Here is a 13,371-nt window from a genome sequence, read left to right as displayed (position 1 = left end):
ATTCCAATATCTATTGAGACAAGCTCTTACAGATATAACAGAAAATATTTGTTCTACTGCACATAGCTTTAAATAAAAAAAAATTAAACCAACTTTATAATGGGGCGAAGAACAGTCTTCAGGGAAACATCCATGGTCAGAGGGTAGATACATGAGAAGTTAACCATATAGTCTTCTCTGTAAATTACTACCGAAGGATCTGGCTTCAAGTAAATGTTATTCTTGTAAACGGCGTGTGTCCCATTGATCTGTAAATGAATAGTTACATCAATGAGACATATCACAATATTATACTCACTCATAATAAAAGACACTGTATATTGTAAAGCATTAGTTACCATCCCCTTTCTTTTTTTTCAAAATTCAACAAAACCCTTAAAAAATTCTGGGTCTATCTATATGATGGATCCAATACAACATTATGGGGCAAGTCATGATACAGTTTATACCAGGTTCCTAACTTTACCTTTTTTAGGCAGTATTTAGTAAAAGTGGGGCAATAGTATCTAAAATAATTTACAATTAGTAATGTAAGTTGAAAGTTATACTAGAAATCTAATTCAACTCTAAATTGGCAATAGACAGCCCAAAATTGCAAAATTACTGTAATCAAGAACAGACAACAAATTTTCATGAATAGTGAGAAGTTCCAAAGTACAAAACAAATAGAATGACTGAATCCATCTATAAAGCTATGGAAGATTAAAAAGGCAGAGTCCACAAATCCTGAAAAGAAAATGTCCTAATGATCCCTTTTTTAAGGGAATAACAAGCATTGATCGACTATAGTCAAGTGGCTCGGTACTCTCTTACTGACCAGTTTATGAAGGTCAACAAGCAATGATGGGGATTGAATGATCTCTAGTATAACTGTTGGGTCCCTATATTAAGTACATTATCAGCAGCACATCGCTTGTTTATAAGAGGCAATGTGTTGCCAATAATGATGATTTTTAGGCATAAAAATCCAATCACCAGACAAACTTTCGTTTCGCTTGTTCATTGAGTGGTTGTGGGAATTTCTATACTGACTTAATATTTTACAATTGTCAGCTCATATAGGGGCCTCAAGTTTTTTTTAGTAGTTTAGAAAAACAATGTACAGTTTATTGCCGTTAATTGCTCAGTACCCAGAAGAAGCTAAGAATGAGGCGAAACCCTATATTGGATAAAATACCAGCGTGTTGCAGTATTTATATTTATAAAAAGTGCTTCTGGATTTTCTTACTTTTTTTAATTTATTCCCTCTCTATAATGATAATCATGGATGTCAGACTGGTGGATGTGACCTGATTAGCCCTCATGTGCCTCCGATCCACCCGCCGCAGTTAACCAGTTAAATCCCACTGTTAATCTCTAAAGACTGCTTTAGACGCAATGATATCGCTAACGAGATGTCGTTGGGGTCACTGAATTTGTGACGCACATCCGGCCTCGTTAGCAGCGTCGTTGCGTGTGACACCTACGAGCGACCGCTAACAATCACAAATATTCACCAAATCGTTGATCATTGACACCTCGTTCATTTTCAAAATATCATTGCTCATTCTGGACGCAGGTTGTTCGTCGTTCCTGAGGCAGCACACATCGCTATGTGTGACACCCCGGGAACGACAAACAACAGCGTTCCTGTGTCCTCCAGCAACGAGGTAGGAGTGACATGAATGCGGCTGTTCTCTGCCCGTCCACTTCTATTGGTGGCCCGCTGATTGGCGTTTCTGTGACGCCGCACATACCGCCCCCTTAAAAAAGAGGTTGTTCTCCGCCCACAGCGACGTTGCTAGGAAGGTAAGTCTGTTTGACGCGTCCTAGCGATATTGTTTGCCACAGGCAGCGATTTGCCCGTGACGCACAAACAACGGGGGCGGGTGCGATCGCTAGCAATGTCGCAGCATGTAATGCAGCCTTGACAACCGGATTTAACACGATTGACGCGAAGCACATCATTGTCTGCTCCCATCGGTGCCCTCGTAACGTAATTGCATATAACCAATGTGTTTTCTTGGTAGCCGGGGGTCAACTGATAACCAGTGTGTCTGTCATTATGAACTTCCTGTGAACATTATAACCTAAACAAACATTCCTATGACCGGAAAGGGGTCCACAAGAAATATAGAACCTAAAATTATGTAGCCCCAAGTTACCAATAAATAGAGGTGGGGATACAAAAAGAGAGGACCACGGATAATCAGAGTGAAATACAAATTTTACTAAATGTAAATATAAAGGTGATACAGGACACACAGTGGTGGCAGGCTAGATGGAAAACAGCCTGCCAGAAAACAACCCACAGCAGTACCAGGACACACCACCAGATGGCAAAAACCTGCTGACAGGCAGCAATATAATGGAGGATTGTACAGAGTGTAAAATGGCCCGTGAAAGGTCAAATAGGGACAGTGTAAAGTAAACAGTTTATGTAGGAGATCTGTAGAATCCCATAAAAGTCCCAATGGCAAGGGGGCATAAGTAGTTAATCAGTATTACCTTGCGTCATGTCAGAGCAGAGACGGTGGATGTGTCCGGGCGTGGGGGCGGGGCCTCAACGCGCGTTTCACCAAAGGCTTCGTCAGGAGGCGTGGCTATAGGTGATGAGTGAAGGGTATAAGTAGGGAAGTGTAGGAGCCCATTAGCAAATCGGCGCGCACAGCGTCATGTTGCCACGCCCCCCCGACGGCAGGGCACGCTGAGCCCCCAGGTCATGAGCGTGAGAAGGAAGTGACTTCATTCCCACGTTCAGCACAGGGACCCGCCCGAGCCCAGGCCGCAGGGGGGAGGAGGCAGCGCATGACGGAGGCGCGTCTGTGCCAATCAAGTGATGAGTCAGTCATGTAGCAGAGAATGGGGGAGAAGCCAAAGACGTCATGGGGAGCTGATAGTAAAGCACGAATGTGTAAACACAACATTGTGAACAACAGACGTGCAGGGATAGACAAATCTAAATATGGTTGCCCTCAAATTGAGATTTTTGTACGGTTGGTCCGGGGCGAGTTTTCCCGCTTGCGGACTCACATCCGTCATGATAATCTATCTCACATTGAAAGGGCGGCCCTCCGTGGGTTGTTTTCTGGCAGGCTGTTTTCCATCTAGCCTGCCACCACTGTGTGTCCTGTATCACCTTTATATTTACATTTAATAAAATTTGTATTTCACTCTGATTATCCATGGTCCTCTCTTCCTGTGAACATTGGCTGTTAACTGGCATTGGTAGAACATTGTGACTTCTGCTGTACAGATCAGTGCTGATTCTTATGCCCTGCTCTGTAAAGCAGAAGCGATTGGATGACTGCAGCCTCAAGTACCTTAAACGTACTAGTCAATACAATAAAAAGTTTTAAAATTTATGAAAGAAAAAAACAAAAAGCATAAAAGATCAAATCACTCCCCTTTTGCCCCATTGAAAATAAAATAACTAAAAAAATACACATATTTGGCATAAATGCTTCCATAAATACATAAATATCCAATCTATCAAAATATAATATACATATATATATATATATATATCAAATAAATTAATCGTTATCGTTAATGTTTTATCGTCGGGGTCACATTGTTAGTGACGCACATCCAGAGTCATTAACGATATCGCAGCGTGTGACACGTACTTGCGACCTTAAGCGACCTCAAAAATGGTGAAAATCGTTCACCATGGAGAGGTTGTCCCAAACTCAAAAATCGGTAAGGGTTGTTTTTCGTTGTGGTTCGTCGCTCCTGCGGCAGCACACATCGCTGTGTGTGACACTGCAGGAGCGAAGAACGTCTCCTTACCTGCCGCAGGCCACAATGCGGAAGGAAGAGGTGGGCGGGATGTTTACATCATGCTCAGCTTCGCCCCTCCGCTTTGATTGGCCAGCCGCTGTGTGACGTTGCGGTGACATCGCTGTGATGCCGAACGTCCCTCCCCCTTGAGGGAGGGATTGTTCGGCAGTCACAGCGACGACGACGACCAGGTAAGTGCGTGTGACGCTGCCGTAGCGATAATGTTTGCTGCGGCAGCTATCACACGATTTCGCTTGCACGACGGGGGCGGGTACTTACATGCTCGATATCGCTAGAAATTGCTAGCAATATCGTCCGCGTGTAAAGCCCCCTTTACAGTTTTAGCAGCCACAACATGGCAATACAATGCAATAAGAGGCGATCAAAACATCATATCTACTCGAAAATGGTATCAGAAAAATATCTGGTCAGGGTGCAAAAATTAAGCCATTTTTGAGCCCCACATTCCGAAAAATAAAATTGTTACAGGTCTCGAAAATGGTAACAAAAGTGGCATTTATTTTTTGACAATTTTTTTTTTTTTATTACATAGTTACTTAGGTTGAAAAAAGACCTAGGTCCATCTAGTTCAACCTTCCTCCACCAGTTCTACATTTAGTCACTAAGTCATTTATAACCAACAATGTTGTGTGTACTGAGGAAATCATCTAGCCCTTTTTTGAAAGCTGTTATAGTGTCTGCCATTACTACCTCTTGTGGTAGGGCATTCCACAGTCTGACTGCTCTAACTGTAAAGAACCCTTTCCTATTTAGCTGTCGGAATCGCTTTTCTTCCACTCGCAGTGAGTGCCCCCTGGTCCTTAGTATTGTCTTTGGAAGAAATAAGTCATGTGCCAGTCCTTTATATTGACCACACATGTATTTATACATATAAATGAGATCTCCTCTGAGACGTCTTTTTTCTAAGCTAAACATATCTAACTTTTTCAACCTGCCATCATACGGGCGGCCTCCATTCCTTGTAATAATCTAGTTGCCCGCCTTTGAACTGACTCTAACTTCTGAATGTCCTTTTTAAAATCTGGAGCCCAAAACTGGATCCCGTATTCCAGATGTGGCCTTACAAGTGATTTATAGAGGGGTAACAATACGTTGGGATGACTGGATCTAATCTCTCTTTTTATACACCCTAGAATCTTGTTTGCTTTTGCAGCTGCTGCCTGACATTGAGTGCTGCTGCTCAGCTTATTTGTAATGAGAATACCCAAGTCCTTCTCCTGTTCTGTAGTCCCGAGTTTACTTCCATTTAATGTATACGCAGCTATAGGATTACTCCGTCCTAGGTGCATTACTTTACATTTATCAACATTAAATCTCATTTGCCAAGTATCTGCCCATTCTGACATCTTATCCAGATCTTTTTGTAATATTGTACTATCCAGGTCAGTTTTTAATATCCTACATAGTTTGGTGTCATCAGCAAAGACTGACACTGTACTATCAATCCCATCCACAAGGTCATTAATAAAGAGATTAAAAAGAATCGGTCCAAGCACAGATCCCTGCGGCACCCCACTGCTGACTATAGCCCATTTAGAGAATGTACCATTTATGACTACTCTTTGTTTCCTATCTTTTTTCTGAGTTTTTTTACACAAATTAAATTAAAAAAACACTATTCACGTTTGATATCTACCTACTCATACTGACCTGGGGAAGCATATTGCCAGATTAGTTTTACCATATAGTGAACATGGTAGATAATACTTTAAAAAAATAAATAAATAATTTTTTGTAATTTTTTTCCCCGTTTTTCAATACACTGTATGGTAAAATGAATGGTGGGTCGCAAAAAAAGAAAGCCCTCATACGGCTATATTGACAATTAAATAAAAAAGTTACGGCTCTTGGAACAAAGGGAAGAAAAATAAAAGCGCAAAAACGGAAAATGGCCATGGCATGAAGAGGTTAAGGGGCTAACCAGACTAATCCGATCTCTTCATTGTGCATAGTTTGACCAAATATCTGATGGGCCCCAAATTTATACACAAAGACATAAGGATAGTGCAATAAATGACACCCAGCCTGATGAAGAGACCACATAGTCTGGACATCTTACTTTGTAACATCCTTTTATTTTATTTGTTTTTTTGCCATTAAGAGGAATCCTATCTGCATCATTATTAGTATGTTTCTTTTACTGAGAGCAATCAGTTTGATATTAGTATTTTTCATCCCCATTGTTCACTGTTTTAGTATATCTCATATCATACATTCTCATAACAAGTCCAATGTACTATTACTTACAATCACATATGTCCTGCATTCTCCAACCTTAGTTGGACTGCGTATTGATATTCTGTTGTCACCGTCGTTAAAACCCACACATGACCGGTCAATGAGATGGATGCTGTTGATGTCCAATTTGAGTCTTATTAAATCCGACTTCAGGAAAGTAACCGTCATGTACTCAGACCCGCAGTTAAGAGTTGGGCAAATGTCATTGGAAAGCAGTGAGATTGCACTATCTGTATTGTAAAAAAAAAAAAGGAAACTCATATTAGCCTTTCAATTGTAAGCAAAATAGTCATTAAAAGGCAGCAATTGCTTATTTTATATTTAGACTAGCTGTAGTACCCGGAGTTGCCTGGGATAGTAACTATGTGTCTCTGTCTTTTTCTCTCTATCTCTCTTTCTGTCTCTGTCTGTCTCTCTCTATCTCTTTGTCTTTCTGTTTCTCTCTATCTCTCTGTCTGTATCTCTCTATCAGTCTCTCTCCTTCTCTGTCTGTCGCTATCTCTGTTTCTCTCTCTCTATCTCTTTCTCTTTGTTTGTCTGACTCTCTGTCTCTTTCTGTGTCTCTGTCTGTCTATCTCTCTGTTTGCCTCTCTTTATGTCTGTCTCTCTCTGTATATCTATCTCTCTGTCTGCCTCTCTCTCTCTGTTTCCTTCTCTGTCTGTCTCTATCTTTTTCTCTCTTTCTCTTTCTATCTGCCTCTCTTTCTGTCTGTCTCTCTCTGTATGCCTCTCTCTCTGTCTGCCTCTCTCTCTGTCTGACTCTCTCTGTCTGCCTCTCTCATTCTGTTTCTCTCTCTGTCTCTCTCTTTCTCTCTCTGTCAACTTCTCTCTGTCTCTTTTTATATGTCTCTCTCTGTTTGTCTCTGTCTCTCTTTCTCTCTCTTTCTCTCTGTCTCTTTCTATCTGTCTCTCTCTGACTGTCTCTCTCTGTCTGTCTGTCTCTTTGTCTCTCTCTGTCTCAAATGAGGCGGCTGTGCAAAACTTTGTGATTGCAAATGTGACAGTGTGGATTTCTTTAGCGGACATACATACACACACAAACACACACACACACACACATACATACATACATACACTCAGCTTTATATATTACACTATTGATTCTTGAAAACTGTGTTTTCTTCTACTCAAGTTTTTAAATATATTTTTGTCACCTTCCTCTGACAGCAGTAATCTTTAGTTTATCAACATAACTCATTTCCTTCTTCTTTTAATTTTTATACCTCCTAGCGACGCAGTATCGCTCACAAATCGTGAGTCATGTACTCGTCGCTAGGTTTCATAAAATTGTTTAATTAAAATAATTAAAATGGCGCCGGTTGTTCATTGTTTCCGTGGCATCACACGTTGCTCCGTGTGACACCATGGGAACGATGAACACAGCTTACCTGCGTCCCGTGGCAGCATCTTGTGGGTAAAACGAGTTTGTGCAACACGGGCAGCGATTTGCCCGTGACACACAAACGACGGGGGCGGGTATGATCGATCATGAAATCGCACGATCGGTCGTCTCGTGTAAAGCAGTCATTACTATCCTGGGCAAAGCCGGGTACTACAGATAGTCTAACATAAAAAAATATCTTTTTCAGGTATTGTATCATCGATCATATAGGTTCGTGTTTGGCAAATAAAAAATTCTATCAGAGTTCTGCTACATAGGTACATGGCCATTAGTACATTTTTATCCTTCTGCATTAATAGGAAGTTATTTTAGTCTAAAACTTTGATTTTATTTAAATATCATTTACTTTCTGTAAAAAAACGTAATTAAGAATAAATATATATATATATATATATATATATACTGTATATATATATATATATATATATATATATATACATATATATATATATATATATAGAGAGAGGTGAAGACTGTACTCTCAAATTTGTAAGAAATTATTATATTTATTGTTTTAGTTATTAACTGATGCTTGACACAAAAAATAAAAAAATTGCTTTATTTACATTTTTACATAGTTACATAGGTTGAAAAAAGACCTACGTCCATCTAGTTCAGCCTTCCTCCACTACTATACATTTGTGTCCAGGAAGCAGAAATCTACGGCAGACATCATCCAATTTTCCAAAGTGCTTTATTGCATCATCATGTGCAGTTAAAAGTAGCGGGGAGAGAGACGAGTGCAGGCCCCCTAATGGATGACGGCCATTTCACACTGTCTTGTGCCTCTACGGGTCCAGATTTGGACCCGTAGAAGCAAAAGGATGTGCAAAACGGCCGTCGTCCATTAGGGGGCCTGCACTCATCTCTCTCCCCGCTACTTTTAACTGCACATGATGATGCAATAAAGCACTTTGGAAAATTGGATGATGTCTGCCGTAGATTTCTGCTTCCTGGACATTGGTTTGGATTTTCTTCTCCCTGTCTACGTGCACCCATGACCATTGTTTCCATAAGGAGGACTGAAGCTGACCTATAAACCCGGTAATAAGGTATTGCATGGTTTGGTGCAGAAAACGCCTCTGCATATTATACTACTATACATTTGCCATTAAGTCGTTTATAACCCACAATGTTGTGTGTACTGAGGAAATCATCCAGCCCTTTTTTTAAAAGCTGTTATAGTATCTGCCATTACTACCTCTTGTGGTAGGGCATTCCACAGTCTGACTGCTCTAACTGTAAAGAACCCTTTCCTATTTAGCTGCCGGAATCGCTTTTCTTCCACTCGCAGTGAGTGCCCCCTGGTCCTTAGTATTGTCTTTGGAAGAAATAAGTCATGTGCCAGTCCTTTATATTGACCAAACATGTATTTATACATATAAAGGAGATCTCCTCTGAGACGTCTTTTTTCTAAGCTAAACATATCTATCATATATATATAACTTTTTCAACCTCTCATCATATGGGAAGTCTTCCATTCCTCGTTTTAGTCTAGTTGCCCGCCTTTGAACTGACTCTAACTTCTGAATGTCCTTTTTAAAATGTGGAGCCCAAAACTGGATCCCATATTCCAGATGTGGCCTTACAAGTGATTTATAGAGGGGTAACAATACATTGGGATCACTGGATGTAATCTCTCTTTTTATACACCCTAGAATCTTGTTTGCTTTAGCAGCTGCTGCCTGACATTGAGTGCTGCTGCTCAGCTTATTTGTAATGAGAATACCCAAGTCTTTCTCCTGTTCTGTAGTCCCAAGTTTACTTCCATTTAATGTATACGCAGTTATAGGATTACTCCATCCTAGGTGCATTACTTTACATTTATCAACATTAAATCTCATTTTCCAAGTATCTGCCCATTCTGACATCTTATCTAGATCTTTTTGTAATATTATAGTATCAAGATCAGATTTAATATTCTACATAGTTTGGTGTCATCTGCAAAGACGGACACTGTACTATCAATCCCATCCACAAGGTCATTAATAAAGAGATTAAAAAGAATTGGTCCTAGCACAGATCCCTGCGGTCCCCACTGCTGACTATGGCCCATTTAGAGAATGTTCCATTTATGACTACTCTTTGTTTCCTATCTTTTAGGCAATTCCTTACCCAGTTGCATATAGTTTCCACTAGTCCTTGCTTCAGGAGCTTTAGTATAAGGCTATTATGTGGTACAGTATCAAATGCCTATACAAAATCCAAGTAAATCAGCTGCATTACCATTATAAAAAAATTAAAGATTTTTTCCTAAAGTAAAATAAATAGTAAGCTTTTTAAATGTTCATGCATTAAATAATAAATATTTAACTGTTGCACTTTAATGTCAGAATTATATTTTTGTGTCAGTTTATGCAATATTATTAGATAAAAAAAATACTATTTTACTTACCATTTTCAGCAATGGGCAAAGCAAGGTTAAAATGGATTACCGAAAGTAATACAATACTGACTCGGAGAAGATTATGCATTGTTTGGCTTTTCTATGTTGAACTCTGACATCTACACAAAAAGTAAAGATAATATAAGTTTTACAAAAATACAGTGATCTGTTCTATAGTCAAGAAGGAAAAATTACTCTACAAACCTGCTCTGAAGTTTTTGGGTATAGTCTTACCAACAAGAGGTCGACTCTCCAACATGCAATGTGGCTGCGACTACTGAGCTATATATCATTGTGGTTGTTTCCTTATTACCCTGTAAACCTGCGTATTATGGGTGATGAGCATCAATAAATTCATTTAGGCCAAAATGCATACCGGGCATGAAGATATGATATAAACCTTATATACTAAAAATTGCAATCTACGGGAACAACACTCCCTTTAGATAAATATAGAATGGATTATCACAGTTTACATCACTGTTTTCCAAGAAATAGACTTCTGTTGTGCCCTGTTTCCATAGCAGAAATCTACCAAAATAATTTCTACAAAATTGATATATAGATTATCAAGCCTATCAATATAGATTGGGAGCCCCAATGAGGGCAGTAATGAAAAATGTCTATAAAGTGCTGTGGAAATTGCTGTCTGTTCCTCAGTATTGATGCATAATGTAGATTACTCAATCAATTGTTCTTTGTTGTGCCGGTCTAAAAGGAAACATGGTTGACCTTTTGTAGAAACAGATTCACGCCAGTCCTTGGGTTGTTTATATTATTACAGATTACCCATTCAATTTAATGGAAGAAATACAACTTTTTACTAATCCTGTGCAAAAGATTTAGGCTGAGTTCACATGTCCAGTAATCATCGGTTAGAATTGATCTGTTGGCAAAAAAAGTTGGGCAAACACAACTTTTTGTCCGTTTTGAAAATATTGATTTTTGCAGGATCTGTTTTTTTAACATGGGAGTCTATGGAAAGTGGATCTGTTTTTCTTTCATTTGTAATGGATCCAGTTTTTTGCTTACTGGATCCGTTTCAGCCGGAAGATAAATAGCAATGCAGTAAAAGGATCCGTTTTACATGGACTCCCATGTTAAAAAGAAAAATGGATCCTGCAAAAATCAGTATTTTCAAAATGGCCAAAATTGTTGTGTTTGCACAACTTTTTTACCAATGGATCCGTTCTAATGGAGGCTTACCGGACATGTGAACTCAGCCTAAATCTAAACATGACCAATGCAGGGTGGTTTATTCTACTCGTGGTTTATTCTACTATTCTAAAATGTGTCCATTTTTGGTGGATTTCCTGATGAAGGAGAGGTGTTATACCTGAAACGCGTAGAATAAACTACCCTGCATTGCTCTTATTTGGAAATAGCTCTTTATTGGCATAGCAGCGCAGAAGTTTTTCCACTTTTTATCCTTGTTTTTTTCTTGCTTCTGCCTTTGGCACGTGAAGTCTGCAGCAGCTGATACATGCTTTAATACTGGTTGTGTATCACACAACCATCTCAGGTGAGTGGTTTTCATTAACCCTTACTGTTGTTATCCTTGTAAGACCCTATATGCACTTTATATATCCCAGGTTTTTTTACTAAATCTAAACATGGCTTCTACCGCTGCTGATAGGACAATGGCTCATTGTAACCTTGTGAGGAAGGTGAACTGATAACTCCTTGAAGCTACATCTTTTACGCAATATCTGGTACATTAAAAAGGATCCAATATAGAAAAGAAGAGCAGCTTAGCTCACCATAGAGGAGCAGGAGATATCAAAGGTGTGATGCAAAGAAAGATTCAGGCTCCTGAGCAGTACTATCCAAGTTAGAAAAAAGCCAGCATCTGCCAATTATCTTCGTAACAACCTTTGCTTTATTTATTCCATAAATTTAAAACATAGACTCTGCTGAGTCTACGCATTTCGAGCAGAAGTGCTTTTAATCATGTGCCTGAAACGCGTAGACCAGAAAAAGTCTATGTTTTAAATTTATGGAATAAATAAAGCAAAGGTTTTTATGGAGATTCTTGGCTTTTTTTCTAACTTCCATTAAAAAAGAACCTGTTATGTGAAGAAACACAATGAACCTGCAGATATGGTGTTTATTTGCAGGTTAATAGTGTTTTAAACCTGCCCTGCATCATCACTTAGGCACTTAGAACCCTACTACTGGGATGAAGTTAACTTTATTCCTCCCAGCAGCATTCAGCTTCCAGTCATAGAGGTGGCACAGGTGTGTGTTCAGTCAATTAGAACCTCCCTAAAGGCCGCTTTACACGCTGCGATAGCGTGACCGATATCGCCAGCGTGCGTACCCACCCCCATCGGTTGTGCGACATGGGCAAATCACTGCCCGTGTCGCACAACATCGCCCGGACCCGTCACACTACTTACCTGCTCTGCGACGTCGCTGTGACCGGCGAACCGCCTCTTTTCTAAGGGGGCGGTTCATTCGGCGTCACAGAGACGTCACAGCAGCGTCACTGAACCGCCACCCAATAGAAGCGGAGGGGCGGAGATGAGTGGGACGAATATCCCGCCCACCTCCTTCCTTCCGCATTGTGGCCAGGAGGAAGATAAGGAGAGCTTCCTCGTTCCTGCGGTGTCACACGTACCGATGTGTGCTGCCGCAGGAACGAGGAACAACTTTGTTACTGCTGCAGTAACGATATTTGAGAATAGGCCCCCATGTCACCGATGAGCAATTTTGCACGTTTTTGCGACAATGCAAAATCGCTCATAGGTGTCACACGCAACGGCATCGCTAAAGCGACCGGATGTGCGTCACAAATTCCGTGACCCCAACAAGATCGCTTGAGCAATGTCGTAGCGTGTAAAGCCCACTTTAGACTTGAAGCCAAATGCTGCCGGGAGAAATATAATACATTTCCTTCCAGTCATGGGGCTGTAAGTGTGCCTGACAGGATAAAAAGCTGTTAACTTGCAGATTAACAACATATCTGAAGGTTTATAGCATTTTTTCACTTGACAGATTCCCTACAGGTCATTTTCTGTGCAGAATGTAAGTGTCAAATGGAGTATTTCGCAAAAGTCGGTGAGTGTCATGGCGGCATCAGATGCTGTTCACATTACAGATTCTAACACTCTACCCTATGGTTTCTCTGCTGTTTCTGAGTTACACGGGCAGGGTCGGGCATTGACCAGCTATGTGCTTATTAATGATCAGGCTAGCAACAGTTAATTTCTGCTTGCCTGCTGGTTACCTCTAGGACCACATATTGTTGGAAAGCAAACACATTTACTCCCTACCTGTTTAAGATGGTGGATTCTATCTTCCCATGCCGACTATAATTTATTTCTGTGTTGGTCTGTGTGCTGTTGTGTCTCAGTTCTTACAGATTATATTGCATGCTGCTTGGAGTTTACTCCCCGCTTTTTTGAGATGTTCATTGTTTTGGTTTCCCTAAAAACTATAATATTCAAATACGTATAAAATGTGTCAATTATGTATCAATTATTCCAAAAATTGATTTAACATTCTTTAGGGATCATCTCAGTTTCCTGATTTGACTCCATAAAAAAATTATTTGGTGAGA

At 40.0% G+C, this 13,371-nt stretch overlaps 1 protein-coding gene across 1 annotated transcript in view; it reads right to left on the bottom strand.

Annotated features, from left to right (window-relative positions):
• Positions 1–10,061, bottom strand: part of LOC142245347 (uncharacterized) — a 60,699-nt gene extending 50,638 nt beyond the window's left edge. The window contains exons 1-4 of the mRNA XM_075317989.1: positions 10,014–10,061; positions 9,819–9,928; positions 6,031–6,251; positions 94–248 (exon numbers count right to left, since the gene is read on the bottom strand). Coding sequence (XP_075174104.1) covers positions 94–248; positions 6,031–6,251; positions 9,819–9,897 — 455 coding nt within the window. The 5' untranslated portion in view covers positions 9,898–9,928; positions 10,014–10,061. The remainder of the gene's footprint in view (positions 1–93; positions 249–6,030; positions 6,252–9,818; positions 9,929–10,013) is intronic.
• Positions 10,062–13,371: the final 3,310 nt, after the last annotated feature.

The sequence above is a fragment of the Anomaloglossus baeobatrachus genome, chromosome 7 (genome assembly GCF_048569485.1).
Source record: "Anomaloglossus baeobatrachus isolate aAnoBae1 chromosome 7, aAnoBae1.hap1, whole genome shotgun sequence".
NCBI lineage: Eukaryota > Metazoa > Chordata > Amphibia > Anura > Aromobatidae > Anomaloglossus > Anomaloglossus baeobatrachus.
The sequence above is the reverse complement of the archived record's forward strand: the minus strand, read 5'-3'. Positions and strand labels throughout refer to the sequence as shown.